Source organism: Cebidichthys violaceus, unplaced genomic scaffold, assembly GCF_023349555.1.
Source record: "Cebidichthys violaceus isolate CVI_PGR_0920_01 unplaced genomic scaffold, fCebVio1.0.p SCAF_643, whole genome shotgun sequence".
In the NCBI taxonomy this organism is placed as follows: Eukaryota; Metazoa; Chordata; class Actinopteri; order Perciformes; family Stichaeidae; genus Cebidichthys; species Cebidichthys violaceus.
In genome coordinates, this window is record NW_027176865.1 from 1 (window position 1) to 21,380 (window position 21,380).

Here is a 21,380-nt window from a genome sequence, read left to right on the forward strand (position 1 = left end):
ATTGATCCCGCGAGGGGAAATTATTTCGTTACAAGCAGCAATAGGTTCCAGAGCAGCAATAGGTTACAGGTATAAAAATCTTAATATTATATATATATAAAAAAAAAAATACACTTGTCACAATACACAATATATACAATTATAATAGAGTAAAGATGTTATATAAAAAAATGCACACTATATACACAGTGAATAGAATAACAGAATAATATTAAATCAACTAAATAAACAGTAGTGCAGAGGTTTTTTTAGTTTCTTCAGTGTCCTCCTCTCCACCACCTGTTTCGACATTGCAGCCGATGATGGAGCCGGCCTTCTTAACCAGTTTATTAAGTCTGTTGGTGTCTCCGGCTCCAATGCTGCTCCCCCAGCAGACTACAGCAAAGTGAAGTGCACTGCTGGCCACAACAGACTGATAGAACATCTCCAACATCTTGCTGCACACGTTGAAGGATCTAAGTTTCCTCAAGAAAAAGAGTCGACTCATCCCCTTCTTGTACACAGCGTTGATGTTGGCCTTCCAGTTCAGATATGTGAATGCTTCTCAGGGACGCTTCAGACAAATCAGTTGCAACAGTGTAGTCAAAGAAATAGAATAGCTTGTGATGCGCGCGTTTTCCCCACATTATTTACAAATCAGAAGCTGTAAACGAATACATTTGGCTGTTGCTTATCGTTTGCAGTCGGGATGAGACGGCTGGTTTTCGCCAGGCCAGAATCACTTGCACTGGACCCAGACATCAACATCACTTCAAGCTGCCAACACTTGCCAGACGTCGGATGACATTGCCCAGATGCTGAATACTCAGCAAAATCTGACAAAGATCCGTGTTGGTTGAGTCTCATTTTACTATTCAAACATGTTTGATCCCATAGTTATACGTTTCAGTATGTTGGACCACTGAGAGAGAGATCAGTGCCAAATGATATGTCCGTGAAATCTTGTCACTGTAATAAGTCAGTTATTTAGCTCCACCTGCTGTTGTCCTGATGCACACTGACACTGCTTAGGTAATGATAATGAATTACAATCATCCAGTTAACTTAATTTTCCCCCCAAAAATCGTAAGAAATACATTTTTAGAAATAAATGTTAGTCGCTGCACATGTAATGTGTTATTCTTGTTTATATGATAGTTATTTTAAATATACAATTTGCAGACGGATGTAGATTTGTCATTCTGTTCCAAAACCTAACCAAATCAAGTGACTCTTTGTGTCATTGTGTGGTTTCCTTCACAGGCCTGAGAAGTATGGTACAGAGGAGCAGTCACAGACTGGTACAGAGTCAGAGACACAGGCTGGCACTCTCAGACATCAATGTCACAGGCCCTTTCTTCATCATCGGGCTTCTTAGGATAGTACAGTTTAGATATTCCTTGTGGCAGTTCAGACGTTTTAAATGGTCATTTGTTATGAAAAACGCAAGCATTAATCTTGCTGTTGTTAGTTAGTTAGTCATATATATATATATATATATATATATATATATATATATAGGCCTGGGAATGTAAATATATATAATCTAATATTGTGGTGTAATAAGGTTTGTGCTAAGTGCTTAGTAAATTCTGTTACTTTTTAACTCTCTATATCTCTATATAATAACTATCTCTCTCTTTCTCTCTCTCTCTCTTTCTCTTTCTCTCTCTCTCTCTCTCTCTCTCTCTCTCTCTCTCTCTCTCCTCTCTCTCTCTCTCACAAACAAAACATGTTATGCAAACGGAAGGATGTTTCGACTAGTTTGAGCCTTACGGCTCGCCATACTCCAACGGTCATGTGATCACAAAATGTTATAAGTAGAGGTGGCGCATTCGATTGTTTCTTCGACACACAGGCGGAGTGAGGAGCAACATGGCGTCGACAAGCCGGTGCGTAGCTACGTTAACCAAATCTTCCCCGCTTCCTTCTTCGTGTGGGCTCTCAGAATGTACATTTGTAAACGTTATCGAGTCAGACATGACACATTTTACTACGTCTTTATTCCTACTGTCAGCGGTAGGTGTGAGTTGTATTTTGCTCGGGAACTGCTGCTTTGCTATCGTTAGCCAAATTAGCTGCCCAGCGGTTAGATGTTGCCAGAAGTCACTCTCTGTATCGCCGTTACATTATCTCACCGCTCGACTGGTGCTCAATACCTTCCGTTGATTATCACGTTAACGTCGCTTCGCGGCTTGTTTTTCGTCGCTTCGCGGCTTGTTTTTTCGCCACTTTAGCTCTTTTTACGGCTAACAACAGGTAACGGTCATGCTAACGTCAGAGTAGTTTGAAGAACATACGCCTTCATGACGCGTTGCACTCGCTTTGAAGCTAGCGGTCTATTTACAGGAATAAAAAACAAAACAAGTTCGTCTGGATTTTTATCAATATGTAAATTCAAAGTAGAAAGTGGAAAGTTTAGATGCATAATTATGTCGTAGTGCCTCTGATATCACGCCCTTTAGATCATCTGTTGTGCTTTCCACACATCATCGTGACGTGTGGGGGTAGTTAGCTAGTTAGGGGTTCAACGTAAACATTGTTATTTATAAGATTATACCTAACACGATTAGTAGATAAATCTGCTATTTACATATATAATATATTTTACTAGTTTTTGCACATCCTTTCTATATAAAAATGCACATGCCACTTTTATAATATACTTGTTTTAACGTACTGTTATCTGTTTGTTTACCATTTTTTATTGTAAATTTGATAATTTTTTTATTTCTAAATTATGCCTCGATTGTCGCACTGTTTATTGTTTATTGTTATGCACCATTTACCAAGTCTAGTTCCTTGTGTGTGTAACGTACTTGGCAATAAACGGTTCTGATTCTAAAAAGTTATTTACAAATTTAAACCCAAATATTCTTTGACTCCAGCTTTAATATCTTGGGCATTTTAAAGACGACAATTTAGTTACTGAGATTTTTTTTTTGCTTTTTTATACACAAAACAATTGAGAAAACAATTCGCAGATTAATCAATAATGAATATAATTGTTAGTTTCAGCCCTAATTAAGACTGTGATGCTTCTTAACTACGGGCTGCTGTTAGGCTTTGCCTTCAGGTTGTTATCGAACTGTTGTTGACTCAGTTCATCCTGGATTAATACTAATATGACCTGTTAGTCTTTGATCATGTTTTACGTTACATATTGACATTAGCCAGGTTCAGGCAGTTTGGAGCTTTCAGTCTGCTTTCCCCGGGTATTTCTAATCAACAACAACAGGAAGAAATTAAAGTGCTAAATGTAACATTATGTATATAGATCTTCCTCCCTGTGGTGTTTACAAGTCCTACTCTGCTGGCACTTTAAATCTTCATATTATTTCCAGCTCTTTCAGATGAGACTTGGTCATCTGACCTTTTACCTCACACCCGTGTCGATCTGCCTTCATTTTCCTCCCTTTTTTTCCATCTTTTTCTGTCCATTTGAGCTGATTGATCACTTAACTGTTCTGCTTTTGTAGCAGAGATGGCCTGACCCTTCCAAGAGTTCAGTGTCCCAACCACCCTGATGCCATACTGGTGGAGGACTACAGAGCAGGGGACATGATCTGTCCTGAATGCGGCCTTGTAGTAGGTCAGTATACACTACGATTATAGGGCACCTTTACTGTATTGTAGAGCTTTCAGTGTTTGAACTAGTGCTGGGTGGTATTCCGATCATCCGATATGCCTGTTTCAATTTCCAATACGATATAAATTTTTCACCAGAGAATAAAAAGCCAAACACCAGTTAAAGAGTAATTTACCCGAGGCGTTGCAGATGAGAGGAAAAGCAAGTGATGGAGAGACGTTACGAACGCAATAAAGATCCACCTACTCTAGGAAATAGTGGACAAAGGCTGGTTCAGTGCGAAAAGCATCGATATAAAGTGTATGAAGGAAAAAAAAGTCCGTTCAACATGTGATGCAGATGGTGAGACAAAGCTGTAGGGAACCCACGGCACTCCTCTAACGAGCCCTGGGAGCAGACACCGGGTCAGGTGGGACGCGAGAGACGCCAGCTGAAGGACCTTCTGTTCCTGCTGCTATAGCTGTGGCTGTCCTCTCAGGAGATGAACGTCACTTTGCCTCGAGATGTTAAGAGAGTTATGTATGGTATAAAAAAAAAAGAAAAAAAGAAAAGCCTAACAGGATTAAAATATCAGAAATCTAATCCCCGGCTCGGCTACACCGTTCAAAGAACAGGCATAACGTGGTTATATGTCCGTCTTTGTCACACCCGTCATCCTTTTGAACATGCAGTTGAATGACTGAACATTTGTTACGATCCTATTTTATGATCTAGTTCTGCCTCACAACAACCACAATGAGAAAGAAGAGAGGGAGGATGTGTAGAACGTCAGATAGAATACTATACTGTATAGTAGTAAAAGTTACAGGGCTGTGGATGAGCTGATGAAATACAGTACGGAAGGATTGAAACAATATTTACAGTATTTGAGTCTCTGAAGGTGTGTTCTCACGAGGGACTTAGTGCTGAATATGTCACCATCTTCTGGTTAATTATTCCAGAGGGATTTAATACAGACAGACGGAAGAACACAGGAAATGTGTTTAGTTGGTATGTGCAGGTTAATCACATGAATCAAACCACCGTGATTTGTCGCTGAGTTTCACTTCTCGTTTTCGTCATCGACTAACAGAAGGAAACTGTCTGCTTTTAACGGTATTGTCGAAAGTGAAGATGTAGTCCCTAGGAGAAGAACGAGCTACATTTTGGTTTCTTGTGTCGGTGCTAAAAAAAAAACAAACTACAACTACAATGAACGTTTAAGAAGTTGATCTTTATTGGGTTTCATTTATTTATAATTGTCATACTATTTGTCCTCAGGTGACCGTGTTATCGACGTCGGCTCAGAGTGGAGAACGTTTTCCAATGAGAAAGCCCTCAAAGATCCATCCCGAGTGGGAGACGCCCAGAACCCGCTGCTCAACGGGGGCGACCTCACCACCATGATCAGCAAGGTGAGGAGCCCGTTGTTGTTGTTGTTGTTGATGAGCCGTGGTGTTTGTGGTCCGGTTTAAACTGCAGCTGTTTCAAGAAGCTGCCGTTCAAATGATTGCAAGTTCTTCATAAGATATTTAATCCAGTGGAGTAAATGTTTTTGGACTACCGGGTTCAGATGTACAGCGAACGTTTTGATAATTATATCAGCATTTTCTGCTTTTATATTAATATTATCTGGTTCCGATTTTAGTGGTGAGTTTGGGTCACACAGTGAACGTGTTCCTCAAAGTTAACATGGCGTCGGTGAGCGTTACTGATCCACCGTTTCCACCACAGGGAACCGGCGCAGCTAGTTTTGACGAATTCGGTAACTCCAAGTACCAGAACCGGCGGACCATGAGCAGCTCTGACCGGGCGATGCTCAACGCCTTCAAAGAAATCAGCACCATGGCAGATCGCATCAACCTGCCGAGGAACATCATCGTAAGTTTAAAAAAGAAAAAAAGGAAAAGGAAATCTGATTCTGCAATGTGTTTTTGGAAAGATTATCCATAAAGAATCAGAATCAGAACCGTTTACTGCCGCGGTATGTTGCTCATACAAGGATGCATAACATTAAACAATCAACACAGTGCAAAAAGCAGAATAAACAACACAAAACGATGCGCACCAACACGGCGAGGCAGCCATCTTGATGTCGCCGAATAATTATTTTTCTGTAAATGATGGGTTTTTTTTGCTCTGCAGGACAGAACAAACAACTTATTCAAGCAGGTCTATGAACAGAAGAGCCTGAAGGGCCGAGCCAACGATGCCATCGCCTCGGCCTGTCTCTACATCGCCTGCAGACAAGAAGGCGTACCGAGAACATTCAAAGGTCACAATAAACACTTTTATTTTATGAAGCTAGCTGTCATATTACTTTCTCTTCTCTAATGTTAATATGTTGTTCAGTGGAGATTCCACATAGAAAGAAATGCCTGTAAAGATATTTCTGTGACCTCCCCACACAGAGATCTGTGCCGTCTCCCGGATCTCCAAGAAGGAGATCGGCAGGTGCTTCAAGCTGATCCTGAAGGCGCTGGAGACCAGCGTGGACCTCATCACCACCGGAGACTTCATGTCCCGTTTCTGCTCAAACCTGGGTCTGCCCAAGCAGGTGCAGATGGCGGCCACCTTCATTGCCAGGAAGGCCGTGGAGCTCGACCTGGTGCCCGGCAGGAGCCCCATCTCAGTGGCTGCAGCCGCCATCTACATGGCGTCCCAGGCCTCTGCAGAGAAGAAGACCCAGAAGGGTGAGTGCTCTGATAATGCTGTTGAGACCAGAGAGAGGGGGGGGGGTGATGTCTTTGGAAGTCGTTTTGGCTGTATAGGTTTTTCAGATTGAAAGGTTGAAGCTGGTCTTCGATGTGTCCACAGAAATCGGGGACATCGCCGGTGTTGCAGACGTTACGATCAGACAGTCGTACCGACTCATCTACCCACGCGCCGCAGAACTCTTCCCTCCAGACTTCAAATTCGACACGCCCGTCGACAAGCTGCCCCAACTGTGAAGACGACGCTCCGTAACCAGCGACGACGTTTTTTTTTTTCTGCCGTACTTACAGGATTGTATTCTTTCTTTTAAAAAAAAAAAATCATTTCCCTTGTCCCTCCTCAGACTTCTTGCCTTTCGTCGAGGCGTCCTCACAGGAATAAAAAACAGACACATTCCAGTGCTTAAACAAACTGCTTGCAGACTGTTCTTTACAGTATTTCATTTGAGTGTATATACTGAATCATGTATATATGTCCAAGTTGGAAAATGTAATCGATGCTTGCAATTTTAGGCTGGTTTCATACTGTATACATAATACTTTTGTTTTGGTTTTTTTTGTAGAAAAAAATGACCTGGTTCTATTTTGTTAGTTTGAATTGTTCTAAGTAATTTAAAAAAATAAATAAATAAAAGATTTTCATTAAAGCATGATAATGAGCTCATGGTTTGAATAACATTAAACATTTTGTTTACATTAAACCTGTTTTACTTCTCTGGTCCTTCGCTGAAACACTTCAAACCACGAGGGCGTATTCATGGACGGGCACAAACGGAAGCAAACCCACTATTACAAATGTTTAATTTGTGCATTTATGATGGGCAACAGCTGCAGAAATGCCTTTTTTGTTTTGTTTTTTTACACCGGTGATCTGCAACAGTTGTGACTTTTGAGTATTTGTGTACCATCTATAAAGTCTTCTGTTCTGGCAACAACATGCACAAGCAAAGAATAAAAAAAACAAACTTTGTACAATCTATTTTCATCATTAACAAATGTAGATAATTAAAAACTATTGATAAAATTAGTGCTTTCAGCTTGTGTACATACAGTATGTATATATAATATACCCTGCCCTCCCCTGTAGTGATTCATATCAACAGCTCTCCAACATTTGAGTCACTTTATGTTCAACATGCAAATGGACAGAAAGTCATCAGCTGGTTCCTCTGCAACCGGGATTGGAAAATGGAACTGATCACAGAACAGCCTGGGAAGCATTTAAGTGACATTCTGACAAACCTGGAATAGCTGAGTTTCATAGGTTCCCAAATAACAGCTCAGCACTTTTATGGATTTCTGCACAACACATCTTTGCTTCTCGTCAGTCCATCAATCACTTTTCTTTTTTTTTTTTTACCACAAGGGTTTAGTCTGCTGCTTCAAGACGGTCAGGAGGAATTTGGTTTCGATAGCTTTTAACTGCAAAACGCTGGTTTCACTTTGAGAAAACAAGAACAATGCTTTTCAGGTTCACCACAACCAGATGTTCAAAGGAAACAATTGACATCCAACTGAACTTGGCTCTAAAATAATTAACTTTAGGTTTGATTTTATTGCTCCAAAAGATACGGCAAAACAAAGTGGCACTTAAGATCTTTAGAACCGAGGTCAACTGAAAACCTACAGAGCCACTAGAGGGCATCAGACAGACGGGAATATTAAATATTTAGCAATATTTCTTCTGGCCAACAGGCATTTTAAACGATCAAATTTCCAACATCAGTTATGTGTTTCATTTAACACTAGATGGACTACTGTTTTATACTCAGAGTATTATTATTACTACTATGTGGGTGATTATGCAGACCTGGAAGCAAAACAGATTGTGGACAAAGATCGGGTCTCTAGGGTGAAGACCCTTCCTTTGATTTCAAGTCGAGAAGCAGCAGCAGCAGCAGTAGTAGTCAGGATGTCTGTAGTTGACCGCTCAGTGAGAATGCTTTGAGCACTTCAAAAAATGTACAGTGAGATTAAATGTCCTTAAACTGTGGCGAGGGCTTTGCAAATACAGAAAGGAAAACACACAAAAATAAAATATATATACGACTGAATATAATCTGTACAGATCCAAAAAAGAAGAAGAAGCTGAGGACAGTGACACTGAATAACATGATTGTGATGTTGCCGTCTCCTCGGAGTTCATATGAAAAACATTCTCAGTGGTCAGACAATGGACACGACAACAAAGTGTGCAGGAGGACAACGCATTCCTCCTCGTTCACTCTCCAACGACAGAGTTTCATTTGTTTTCTTTTTCTTTAAAAAAAACGTTCTTCATGTGGATTAAAAAATAAGTGGGGGTCCTCTGGAGGCGTCTGGACTTTTCTTCTCAAATGGCACAAAGTTTTGCCCGAAAGGCTTCGGGGAGCCGCCGTGCTCGATGCTCCCTCCTCAACATTCTGGGCAAGGATGAGGAAAGTTTAAAAAAAAAAAAAAAGTATGTGAGCTACAGTCATTGCTGTTGTTGGTTGGTTCACAGTGTGTGTGTGTGTGTGTGTGTGTGTGTGTGTGTGTGTGTGTGTGTGTGTGTGTGTGTGTGTGTGTGTGTGTAGACGGGAAGCTAACACCAGTCGGCGATGTAATCAAAGTCAGAGAACATGTTCTGCTCGTCGGAGTTCAGCGGTCGGGGTTCCCTGGGCGGGGTTAAGATCGGAGCCTCTGAGGTAAATTCATCGTCGAAATTGCTGACGTCGTTGGCGTCGTGAATAGTCGGCACGAACGGCGGCTTCACCTTCTTGGCCAATAGTCCGTTCCAATCCATGTTCTGCCGACAGAGGGTCACGTTAAAAAGACGCTTCATTTATTTGTTCATCACAAAGTGGATCGTTGCAAGATGGTGTTTTGGTTTCTTACCCTGAAGAATAGATGTTTCTTAACCTCCTCTGCGTCCTTGTCTCCTGCTCCCAGTCGTCTTTCTGGATTCCTTCTCAAAAGCTGAGCGCAAGGAGAAGCAGATATAGAGTTAATGTTAAAAACGGATACACTACCAGACACACACACACACACACACACACACACACACACACACACACACACACACACACACACACACACACACACACACACACACACACACACACACACACACACACACACACACACACACACACACACAGTGGATATAATCTCAGTTCATTCGATCACATAAGACCGACTCCTTCCTTCCTTGTCAGAGCATCACTACACACCCTCCTCATGATGGAGATGGCCTCGGTCGAGAGGAATCGTGGGTAGCGGACTTCATCGTTGACGATGCTGTCAAACACCTCCTCCTCATCGTCACCGGGGAAGGGCGACTGGACAAAAAAAAGAAAAGAAAAAAGACAAAAATTAAAAATAGGAAGACGTGACAACTGGCTGCCGAATACGACTCCCTGACATTCAGCATGAATCACAATATGCAGCGACGCAAGGTTACTGAATGTCTGTTACATTACAGATCATTAATCACCTCCCCAACCAGCATCTCAAAGATGAGGACGCCCAGCCCCCACCAGTCCACGGCGCGAGTGTACGACGTCTCGGTCAAAACCTCAGGAGCTAGAAACTCCGGCGTGCCACAAAACGTGCTGGTGCGGTCCTTGAAACCCATTCCTGGAAAGGAACACAGGCGGCGTTTAATAACGACACAATGTTCTAAAAACTGTCACCGCCTCTCTTATTCATCCATAACTGAATATGTAAAAAAAAAAAAAAAAAAAGCCTTCAGTATAATGTGGTTCTCCATTTCACCTTCTTTGCAAAGCCCAAAGTCAGCAATCTTTACATAGCCCTCTGTGTCCAGGAGCAGGTTATCCAGCTTCAAATCTCTGCAAATTAAAAAAGAAAAAAAGAAGATGTGTTGAGGACTTCATGCTCCCGCCAGATGTGGGACTAAATTGAATGACGTCACTCAAACTGCTTACCTGTACACAATCTTATGGTCATGTAAGAACTGTAATCCCAATACGACGCAGGCTGCGTAAAATCTGCAACAGAAACAAAACCAGCCAGTATTTATTAGATTACAAGTATCACACACTGAGGATTCCAAATCGAGGCGTTTTGTTGGGGGGCACTCACATGGCCCGGGGCTCGGAGAAAACGTCAGCGTGGATGTGCATCATCAGGTCGCCCCCCGCCGCGTACTCCATGACAAAACAAACGTGCTCCTGCGTCTGGAAACACGCGAACAGGTTGACCAGGAACGGGTGGCGGACGCTGTTCACCGTTTCGAAAATCCTCTTCTCGCACATCAGACTGGCAAAAGAGAGGAGGAGGAGGAGGAGGAGGAGGAGGGAGAGTTACAGCAGCGCTTCCTGCAGCCTTGCAGTGTATTTGGCTGAGGAGAACTTTAAAAAAAAACAAAAAAAACAAACATGTACCTGTCCACCTCATCGCGAGCCACAATGTCTCCTTTCTTCAGCGCTTTGATGGCAAACATCTCACCCGTGCTTTTGTATTCTGCTAACAACACCTGAGGAGGAGGAGGAGGAGGAGGAGGAGGAGGAGGAGGAGGAGGAGGAGGAGGAGGAGGAGGGGGGGGGACAGAGGAAAGTTACAGCGTCTGAAAAAGGTGAGGATTCGCGTCGCCTGTTCTGTAGGCTGATCGAACGAAACGTACCTTTCCAAAGTGACCACGTCCGAGGACCGCCACGCATTTGAAGTCTTGGAGACTGAAGTGGAACTGATCTTCTTCCCTGGAACGGAATCAGCGTTTATATTAGTGTCCATTGTGAATTAAGAGATGACAGTTAAACTCAAAGCCAGGGGGCAGTGTTAACACCCATGTCACTATTTCAGCCCCATCAGAACAGTAGGACTGAGCAGACGGGTGTCAAAAAGTGAAACGGCAAAAGCAATAACGGTGACACACCCTGCTCAAATAGCATATCAAGATGTTCTTCTTCTTCATTTTTGAAATGTACTTGAAGCTTTTCCTCCCACCTTATCTCAGAGTCTTTCTGGATGGCAATGAGCTCCAGGTCCGGATGCTGCATCTCCTGCTCCACCAATCCGTCCAGGTCCGGCTTCACCGCCATGCTGTTCCTCTTGTTCAAGAAGTCAAAGGAGGCGAGCGCATCCTGCAGAGAGGGAACACAAAGCGGTGACGACAGGTCAACCAGAAATGATGGAAGAGCGATTTATTACTGGAAAATAATAGTTGCATCTGTTGCGTCTTCATAGTAATAATCACAGATATGCTTTGACAATCACTATATACTAAGATATTGCATGACTCCATTCATCTGCAGGGACACATTAATAATGGAGAACATTTTTTTTTTTTTTTTTTTTAAATGAAATCACTGTACCTGTACCTCCTCTTTGTCGGGCATCTTATCCTGCACCAGCGGTTCTCGGTTGTCGTCGGGTGCTGGGTAGTGTTTGGGTCCCGGGGTGGGCTCTTTGTCAAAGTCCAGCTTGGTCACCAGCGGGTCGCTGTGAACCGGCAGAGGTACGCGACACATTTTAGCGCGAGTTGTGGATTGCTCTCGAATAGCCGTTGACGTGCGTACGTACGGGTACGTGTGTCTTAGTACCTGCAGGGTGTGGGAGAACCAGGCAGGCTGCTGGTCCCGGTCTCAGCCGCCTGCGGGCTGAAGGAGTTGGTGCTGACGGTCGGTATGGCTCTCCTCACCAGGCGGCCCCACGTGGCGATGTTGATGTTCATCTGAGGGGCTCGCAGGAAGGTTTTACCTGACAACGAAGAGGCAGGTGAGACAAAGAGCAAAGAGGGGATGACGTTTGTAAAAAAAAAAAAGGACCGTGAGAAACGGATGGAGAACAACGAGGAACGCGGGTCAACATCACAAAAGTAATCTCTCCTTTTCCCCGGAAATTTACAGGTTTCCGTGTCTGAGAATCACAAAAAGAACACCTTGAATAAGTGTGAGGTCATGTTGAACGATGACTCACTTTGCTGCTTCGAGAAAATCTTCTTTTGTCTTTGCAACTTTGGTCGTCTCTCAATGACCGGATTGAAAAATGTCACCTGTACAAGAGAAATAAAAAAAATGTAGACAACACAGAAAGCTAGTACAACTGCATGGGCAGTAGGAAACACTTCCATTATAGACACACACACACACACACACACACACACACACATAATAGTCGGTGTGTGTTTGTGAGTTTGTCAGCACCTCAGCAAACAGCATCCCCTGTGGCTCCAGGTACAGACACATCCCATGACGCTGGTTGTCCAGGAAGTCCTCCAGTCGCAGGAACTTGACAGCGCAGAGCGAACGCCAGTCACGCCAATACACCGAGATCTCCAGCTCACGAGACTACAGGACAGAGACACACACACACACACACACACACACACACACACACACACACACACACACACACACACACACACACACACACACACACACACACACACACACACACACACACACACACACATATATAGAACTGATGTGAAACACACTGAATGTGTTGTTCAAACACAACACTAAGTCAACAACACAGACGAGGGTCAAGGGCAGAAGTGTGTGTGTGTGTGTGTGTGTGTGTGTGTGTGTGTGTGTGTGTGTGTGTGTGTGTGTGTGTGTGTGTGTGTGTGTGTGTGTGTGTGTGTGTGTGTGTGTGTGTGTGTGTGTGTGTGTGTGTGTGTGTGTGTGTGAGTTACCCGGTCCAGCTCCAATGTAAACTTCTGGTCCCAGGCCTGGTTACTGACCGACCTCCAGCTCGTTTGGCCGACTACCGTGTTGTCCAGCTTCAACACTGCGCTGATCTCATCTGAGGACACATTCACACGTTATTTATTAAGTACTGATGTATTAACAATGCCCCCCCGATTGTGACTGCGATTCGGTTGGCAGTACAGCCGAGGTTGTGTCTCAGAAGCACTTTTCAAATCGTTTCATCTTCCAGACAGCGTTTAGAGGTCTACTCACTAGAGAGCTCCTCGCTCTTCGTCAGGTTCCGTGAGCTCACGCCGCGGTTTCGGTTGGCTCGGCTGATGAAGGACGAGCGCGTCTCGCTGGGGCTCCAGCCGGGCAGCGGGACAGACGCGGCTTTGGAGCGACCGGGGACGTTTTCCAGAAGGTCCTGACAGCCCATGAGCCTGACGTCTAACGTGCCTGGAAGTGAGGTGGGAAGATACACAGACCTGTAGCACGCAATCCGTCTGGTTCACAGTTATCCTATTTTGAACTGGTCGATGTATTTGAAAGTGTTTTCAAAATGTATCAGGTGAAGGTTTGTTCTTTGGGTAATAATAATAACAGGAGACGTAGTAACGAGAGGTGAGCCGTGTCTGTAAATCTACTAACTGGTCGATAACTAACAGGTGGTGTCAAACAGAAGCCCCCGAAATAATGAAAGGGCGTAATAAAAGGGAAAAAGTAACTTTTTCCTTCAAGTAATAAGAGGGAGACCTTCACCCGGAAAATGGGAGCGATCGTATCGTATGTTGTCTCGATAAATCAAAGGAAAAAAATGGACGTCAAGACAGCAGAGTAAGACATTTATACCCAACTTAGTTCTTTAAAAAAAATGTCAGAATTCATAGAAACTGAATCCTACAAAAGACGATCAAGATTAACTGATGAATCTCTCGCTGTCCAACAAGCTTTAACAGATTGTTGTGTGACTGAAGGAAGTATGCAAGAATAATAATTATATTAAAACTAATACACCTGCCAAGTTCCAATACCCACACTTGAACATTTTGTATTGTTTGGTGGTTAAGAACAATAGGATGATGCCGGTATATCGAAAGTGTAAATGACCTCAAATGATCATCGTGCTACCAATAACCATCATTATCCGGTCCAGTTACCTGTGAGTGCAGCGGGCTTGGTCACGGTGCTGTACTGGTTCTGCGTGGAGATGAGGCTGGATCTGGGGCTGAGGACCGGCGAGGACAGCAGGGACAGCTCCTCCACGATGCTGCTGCTGCGAGGGTGGTTCTTAGGCAACTCGTTGAGGCGCTGCTCCAAGGAATACCGCAGGAGGTCGAGCTTTTGACTGGACTCGTTGAAACGAGCCTGGGCCTGGAGAGAGGAAGGAGGGAAGGAAGGAGGGAAGGAAGTACAAAAGGAAGCAAAGGAGGGTGGGAGGAAAGGAAATGGAGAAGGATAGAAAGAGATGGAAACATCAATTACAAGGTCCGTTCTACTTTAATAGAGCGGATCAGTTTCATTGACAGGCCATGAAAGTGGAATCGTATTCGTAATTTTAAAATGGACATGAACACAAACATCTACCTCCGAATGGGCTTTCTTCTCCGTGACTTTCCCCGAGCCCAGGAGCTTCATGACGTTCTTGGCTCCCTCTGCCACGGCGGACTCTATCTTGGCGTGGTGACACAGCTCCTCCACCCGAAGGTCCAGCGGGCTGATGATGGGCTTGTCTGGAGGACAAGGAAGGAAACGAGTCTTTCATTTGGACGTAATTGTTCGGAGGACCTTGTGTGAGCTCTCGAGGGGCGTTTGCTCACCCATCACGTCGTTGTTCTCGAAGCTCAGCTCGCTGGCCTGGCTGGCCTTGAGGATCTGCATCCGGATGAACTCTATCTTCGTCTTGCTGTCCTGGAGCATCTGCTGGGCGGTCGCTAGCAACTTACGATCCTAAGAAGAAGAAAAAAAATTGAATTTAAACTGTCCGTTGGTGGGGGGGAATATCACAAGATAAAAACAACACACGTTGTTATACATTAATGCATGAATGAAAGACTGGAAGCTTTTGTCTTCCCTAAAATAACTGGATGTCAGGACTTTACAGAGGACCCTAACAGCACACCATCCCTCACCACTTATTGTGTTCTGATGTTGTGAGCACGTAACACAAACAGCCAGGACGCCGGTTCATGCCCTTAATTGGAGCCAAAAAGAACGAGTGACCACATGGAAAATCTTAATCATTAAAAAAAAAAAAGAAAGAAAGTGGGATCTCATTTTGTGTCATATGTGCCATTACACACACACACACACACACACACACACACACACACACACACACACACACACACACACACACACACACACAAACACACAGTGGTGTAAGCAAACTCCACCCCGAATTCCTCTGAAGTTTAAATCCTGGTTGTTGACGGCGGCGGCGCTGCACGTTCAGGAAAGACCTCTGTCCAGCAGGCATTTCCTCTCTGACATCAGGACAGGACTATTTCCATCTGGAAGGTGCCTCTGTCTGTCCGTCCGTCCGTCCGTCCGTCTGACTCGGGGGAGGTCAGAGTGTTTTTGTAAGCGACCCCCCCCGAGTCAGACAGAGGCTCCTTCCAGACAGTGGGGATCATGTGACAGTTACACACCCCGACGCAAACAATACTCACATGAACACAACATCCAGACAACAAGGACTTGCGTCTGGCTAAAATAAAATACGACATGAAGTTAAGACGTCGTCACGTTTATAGTCTTTCCAAAATTGTTCTTGTTGTAATGTAAAACTGGGCAGATATTCACACACATTTCCATTACAGGACGGTTACAGTTATGAGAGCACGGTGCGGATCTTGTTACATTTGGACGGAGCCGGGCTTCTCGCCGAGAAAGAGAATCAAAAAAGTATTTCCACAAGTGTCAAACTATCCCTTTAAAAAAAAAAAAAAGGATTCGTACTTTTTACATTACATCACCGGCTAAGTAGAGACTCACTACTGAAACCCTACACGACACTAAACCGTCTACTACAACAGTGGCTTCAATTACTCCCGAGACGGACACACAGGAGCCGGGATGAGCGGCTCTCGGTGCTCCAGCTGTTGTCGTCCGTTCTGGTAACCGACACACAAGCCTCTCCCCCCCCCCCCCCCCCCCCCGGTGCTAAATGATAGCTTCTCCTCACTCCGCGGCGCATTAGAGGAGCCACAGAGAGCTTTGTGAACAAACAGCAGTGCAGACGACACGCAGGATGTGTCAGCGCCTTCTCGGGTTTCCTCCTCCCCGACAGCGACGCTGTGCAAGCAAAACCCAACATGGATCATCCTACCACCTGCAGACTGCTTCTCAAAAAAAAAAAAAAAAAAAATGGATTGAGCCTTTTAATATACTAAGGCTCTTATAATGACTAAATAAATAAGCATTGTGATTACCAGGAGCGCATGTAAGCTCCTAAGGATTTTGCTACATTTCTGTCATATATATTTTTTTTAATGTTTATCACTAATGTCAGATGACAGAATACATTCATCAACATCTGAAAAGGAAGGGTGGAGACCGACCGACCGACCAGACGGACCAGCCGGACCAAACGCCGCCGAGATGGAAGCTAAGCTAACCCAGCTGGGACCTCAGGCTACTCCACCGCCCAGCCTACTGCTGGCTGTCTGATGCAGCAGAAGAAAAAAAAAAAGATGGATGAAAGCATGATTGATGGATGTCGGCCCAGAGAATTGTTTTTGCTGCTGCTGCTGTTGTTGTTTACACCCCTTGTGATGCAAATTCAAGTCTTGTTTTCATAGTTTTGGCCACGATCAGTTATGATACACGTATTAAAATCTATTTTAAGGATTATTATAACAAGGATTTCTTGTTATAATAATATCTTTTCCTTTATTATTATTATTATTATTTTTAGGCCCTTGAAAGAAATCAGTTCAAACAAGAGGAAAGATATCACACAAATTTGAGGGGGCGGGGCCGGCAAACTTTGGCCCGGATCACGGAACTTTGTGTGGCGGTTTATTCGTAAACTGTGACTGTAAACAGAAGGACTTTTACATTAGTTAGGACGTTAATTTTACTACTCGGCCTCATTGTCTCTCTCGTGTGGCCAGCGTTAGGGTCTGTATAAAACCTTTACGATTGTCTGACTGCTCGTGTTTCTATTTCCTATTTCATTTTAGTGGCGACGTCACAATGTTTGCCAAAAGTACTTAGCGAGTACAACGGTGCTACTGCCAAAATACATTAACTACAGACGTAAGACCCCAGCTTGAATGAGCCGCAATCATCCTCAACACAGCTTAAACGGGGCGTCTGCTTTACAGCGAGTCTCACCTTGGACGGCCCGTTGGAGTACATGAGAATCATGTTCTCCGCTCCCTGCTTGACTTTGAGCTCGATGTCGTTCTGTCTCTTCAGGGCGGCCAGGCGGCTGCTGCTGGTGCACATCCTCGCCTCGCTGTTGGGCGTATCTGGGGTCAAAGGGCATTCTAGGGAAAGGCAAAGAAAAAGGGTACAGGTTTTAACTTCATGGCTCAGATATATCACTCTGTATATTTGTGACAAAACTCCGTTGGCGCACACTTACTGTAAATAGTATCTTAGCATGCGTGTGTTATTCATCGGCTGCCATTTTTAAGTTTTAGAGTCCTGCAGCACTAACTTTGCAGGAAGCGACTTCTGGACTCGCATAACGCATCTACTGTTGATAATTTAATACGGTTTGTTAACAAAAAAACGTTAAGATTTGGATCAGGAGTCTGACATAAAGTAGAATTTCAGTTAAATAAATGGCGCCAGAGTGAGACTTTTTTTTTTTTTTTTTGCTCTATTTTGCAGAAACAACAGATTGTCGTATTGTGCGATTACACATTAAAAGTAAACCCAGCGCACGCAAATATTCAGTTGAATTTGCTATGATCCTTTTGATTTTCAGGAACTATTATTAAAAAAAAAAGGCAATCGCTGTTAATTCAAATAGATTCTCTGTCACGTCATTGTCCCGCTCCTGAAATCTGTCAAACAGCAGAGGGAAACCCTGCAGTCATCTCTATTCTGAGCAACTGAAGAAAAAAAACAAAAAAACAACACACTAGACAAGTGTGAGCTTGCAGACTACTACCAATACTACATTACTTCACATGTGGTGTAATCGCTTATGAAATATCCAAAACAATGTCAATTTCAAACTTTGCTTCTTCCTTTGCTCCAACAACACGGTGCTTTTTAGGCGTTTGAGTATCTCATGCATCCTCACACACACACACACACACACACACACACACACACACACACACACACACACACACACACACACACACACACACACACACACACACACACACACACACACACACACACACACTTCTTCTTCTATCCCTGGAGCTGGACCACAGTTGAGGCTGACGAGCTCACTGTTTTGTAGTGTTTTTTTGTTGTTTTTTTGGGTCGTGTCGGGACTCGAAAAGTGTTGAGAAAACCCCTCCCCAGGCTGAGCGCAGAGCGAAAACATTTTCACACACGGGTGAGGTGGGCAAGAAAACCTGCCTGACTTCTCCTGACTTGACTTGCAAGTTCAGTTTCAGTTTTTATGGCGTCATGAAGCAAACCGCTCTCAGAAAGGACCCAAAGAGCACACGGCACATCCAGAACACAAGCCATGACATTTCATACACCAGGACGCTCTAAATAATAGGTCCACGATGTAAACGACCTCAAATTCTCTTCTTTTTGATTTTTAAAGTCCACTGAGAAAAAAAAAGAAAAAAGTCACATGACATAAAGACTTCAAGCAGACTTCCCTGAAGGAGTCCTGAGTTCATCTAACTGAGCCTGAACAGCGTTAACTAAAAATAACAGCGGTGAGGAAAATCATTTATTCTGGAAGACGCTGCCAAACACAGATAATAATAACAACCAGCAGGCAGCAGGGTCTGTGATTCATTGATACTGAATGTTTCATCAAAACAGTGTCCACGGATTCCTTTGAACACCTGCGGGACATGGGCAAAAAGGAAGCATGTGACTCTTTGAACGGATTCCCTAAATGACTCATCTAATGACCCTTAATGAGCCGAGAAGACATCGCTGCTGAGGTTTCGGTGCAGGAGGGGGAGGAAGTTAGCCTTCCCAGGGCAACCCTCTCCCTCTCCCTCTCCCTCCCTCCCTCCCTCCCTCCCTCCCTCCCTCAAGCCTGTGGAGCAAGGTGAGAATTTAACAGGGGCTTGGGGTAAAACTAACTTTAGTGTTCGTAGAATCCACATTTCACAGTCAAGAGTCTGAGAAACACACGTGTGGCAGTGCAGCGCGTGTCGTCCCGCCTACGTTCGGGGCTTTCCTCTCTGCGTGAAGGAGGCGTGATTTGGTCAAGGTCTTGCAGAGCCAAGAATTCAAGGACCCCCCCCCCCCCCGCCGCCGCCCCTCTTTCTCAGCAGTTCAGCCCACGCTGAGGCCAGAGGACAAGATACTGAGCTACTGAATAGCTGCAGGGCTGATGTCACTGCTGGACAGCTGACAGGGGGAACCCTCCCTCAGACTAACCCCATCTGTATCTGATGAGGAGGCAACGAGGAACATACCGACACTGCTCTGGTAACAATTACATCATGGTTGGGAGAGCTGGAGGACTAAGACTGGCGTGGGTGTTTTGTCTTTTGAGAAGTGATACGATAACTGGAAGGACAACAGGCTGGACTTGCATTCGGGGACAGGGGTGCACCGATCCGACGCCGATACCCGGGCTTTGGGTCCAATACCATAGTTAGAATAATAAGCTGTATGCCTCCCTGTGTGGAGGAGATCTTCCTCCTACGAGTGAGGCAACATCAGGATTGACGTAAACGAAAGAAATTCTTAAATATAAATTTTACTGAATTGTTATTTACCATTAAATCGTACACCAACAACTTCAAAAACTTGAATGGAAACTCCAGTCTATAAAGTATAAAGCATATAAAACATAGAACTAAATTGAATAGATCCGCCCCTATTGTCACGATACCCGATCAAGCTTTTTGAGTCATAATTGCCCAATATCTGATCCATAACCAGGGCGTAAACTGCTGCTCTTGATGAGCGAGCTCATATGTGTGACAGAGGGACCTGACTGGTGACCTGACTGGTGACCTGACTGGTGACCTGACTGGTGACCTGACTGGTGACCCCGGCGTCAGAGCTGCTGCTGCTGCTGCTGCTGGCAGACAGCACACGAGAGCGAGTCGGTCCATTTCTGGCCTCAGCTGAGTGGCGGAGAATAACCAGAGCCCCCCTCAACGTTCTCCTGGAACAAAAACACATTCTGGCTGCTCGCAGAGGCAGAGCAACTCCTTCCTACTAATTCAGGAAAACAAGCGGCCGTCTCTTGCGGAGTCGAGAGCAATTTCAACAAGTCGCCTCATGACCGCGGAGCCGAGCGCCTCCTCTGGTTCCCTCTCCATCACTTTTGCGACGGCCAGCGACATTCCGCCGGCGTCGCGTCACTTGCAAAGAAAGCCCTCGTTCATCAGAGTGAGAGTCAGCGAGTCAGGCTAAATTTGTTCCCACTTAAAAGATAACCATTTACCAAGACACGACCCCCCCCCCCCCCCCCCCCCTCCTCCTCCTCCTCCTCCTCCTCATCTACTTCCTTATGTCAACTGAACCGGGGGGATGTGACGCTAACAGCTAGACAAATGTCATTCCTTCTAATCCTGAATCCACACCAGACACTCGCCACCAACACATGCTGCATACGGCAACTAATGTAACAAAACCATATTGTGCTGCGGGTAACTCGCTACAAGCTCCACTGCTGTCGACAAACGCACAGGAGCGGGCTTTCAACGGCCTCGGAGGGGAACAATCGACGGCTCATTGTAACCGTCGGTGGAATGTGGAATGCAACAATGTCAGCCGCCGGAGAGTGAGTCACCTCCAAGCACTCAACGATCCCTGTGTGTGTGTGTGTGTGTGTGTGTGTGTGTGTGTGTGTGTTCGTATAGGTGTCGTTCTGACACAACACTGACAAAAGCTGTTTACTCAAGCGGTGCTTTGCATTTACAATAAACCGGTATCGGTGAAGAGATGGAGACGATGTTTGGAAGGGAAGTTGCTGCTTTGTGACATGACACCTGGACAAAAATCCCAGATAAAATCAAGATAAGATTAATTATTATTAATTAAGATAATATCAAATCAAATAAACTGTGCTAACCTGCTTGAATTATGCTGGAAAATATCAGCTAAAAGAAAGAAAGAAATGCAAAAACTGTATTTGAGCAATATATAACTAGCCCTAATTCAATGCTTAGATACAAGGAATAGGGAGCTAAATGTAAAGGAGCACAGCTACAACCATGATAGATTTGTATAGAAGTGACGTGTGGTTAAAGCTTTAACTGATGTCAACTGTCCTTAGCGACTTGGTCACGGTTCACTACTCTGTTGCAGTGTTTCTGCTGTTACCTAGCAGTTCTTCAGGGTCTTTGACCACGATGTGGGCGTTGAGCTCTTGCAGCT

At 44.5% G+C, this 21,380-nt stretch overlaps 2 protein-coding genes across 4 annotated transcripts; one reads left to right on the top strand and one right to left on the bottom strand.

The window, feature by feature from the left end:
• The first annotated feature begins 1,805 nt into the window (after positions 1-1,805).
• LOC137890457 (transcription initiation factor IIB) lies at positions 1,806-7,236 on the top strand. Of its 2 annotated transcripts, none has more exons than XM_068734535.1 (7): positions 1,806-1,871; positions 3,459-3,571; positions 4,829-4,962; positions 5,282-5,428; positions 5,693-5,822; positions 5,959-6,240; positions 6,365-7,236. In XM_068734535.1, the coding sequence occupies exons 1-7, from the start codon at positions 1,855-1,857 to the stop codon at positions 6,496-6,498; spliced, it is 957 nt and encodes a 318-aa protein (XP_068590636.1). In that variant the 5' UTR covers positions 1,806-1,854; the 3' UTR covers positions 6,499-7,236. The 2 variants fall into 2 exon arrangements, with proteins under 2 accessions (XP_068590636.1, XP_068590637.1); XM_068734536.1 differs by having other exon boundaries at positions 1,825-1,871; positions 3,462-3,571.
• Positions 7,046-21,366, bottom strand: LOC137890456 (serine/threonine-protein kinase N2-like). 2 transcript variants are annotated; one of them, XM_068734533.1, is made up of 21 exons: positions 21,327-21,366; positions 17,220-17,374; positions 14,699-14,828; positions 14,466-14,611; positions 14,039-14,252; positions 13,152-13,337; positions 12,884-12,993; positions 12,390-12,533; positions 12,163-12,238; positions 11,787-11,943; positions 11,565-11,685; positions 11,191-11,327; positions 10,868-10,943; positions 10,629-10,720; positions 10,327-10,503; positions 10,170-10,232; positions 9,997-10,073; positions 9,716-9,858; positions 9,453-9,560; positions 9,118-9,198; positions 7,046-9,028 (listed from the first exon to the last, which is right to left on the bottom strand). In XM_068734533.1, the coding sequence occupies exons 2-21, from the start codon at positions 17,331-17,333 to the stop codon at positions 8,825-8,827; spliced, it is 2,556 nt and encodes an 851-aa protein (XP_068590634.1). In that variant the 5' UTR covers positions 17,334-17,374; positions 21,327-21,366; the 3' UTR covers positions 7,046-8,824. The 2 variants fall into 2 exon arrangements, with proteins under 2 accessions (XP_068590634.1, XP_068590633.1); XM_068734532.1 differs by having other exon boundaries at positions 11,559-11,685.
• Between the last annotated feature and the right edge of the window lie 14 nt (positions 21,367-21,380).

Excerpts from the sequence above, each read along its gene's own strand:
- LOC137890457 (XM_068734535.1), top strand. Across the intron at positions 4,963-5,281 it reads TCACCACCATGATCAGCAAG|GGAACCGGCGCAGCTAGTTT; the intron begins GTGAGGAGCCCG and ends TTTCCACCACAG. Across the intron at positions 5,429-5,692 it reads ACCTGCCGAGGAACATCATC|GACAGAACAAACAACTTATT; the intron begins GTAAGTTTAAAA and ends TTTGCTCTGCAG.
- LOC137890456 (XM_068734532.1), bottom strand. The coding sequence starts at position 17,333 with ATGTGCACCAGCAGCAGCCGCCTGGCCGCCCTGAAGAGACAGAACGAC. Across the intron at positions 14,253-14,465 it reads AGAAGAAAGCCCATTCGGAG|GCCCAGGCTCGTTTCAACGA; the intron begins GTAGATGTTTGT and ends TCCTCTCTCCAG. Across the intron at positions 10,074-10,169 it reads GACCATAAGATTGTGTACAG|AGATTTGAAGCTGGATAACC; the intron begins GTAAGCAGTTTG and ends TTTAATTTGCAG.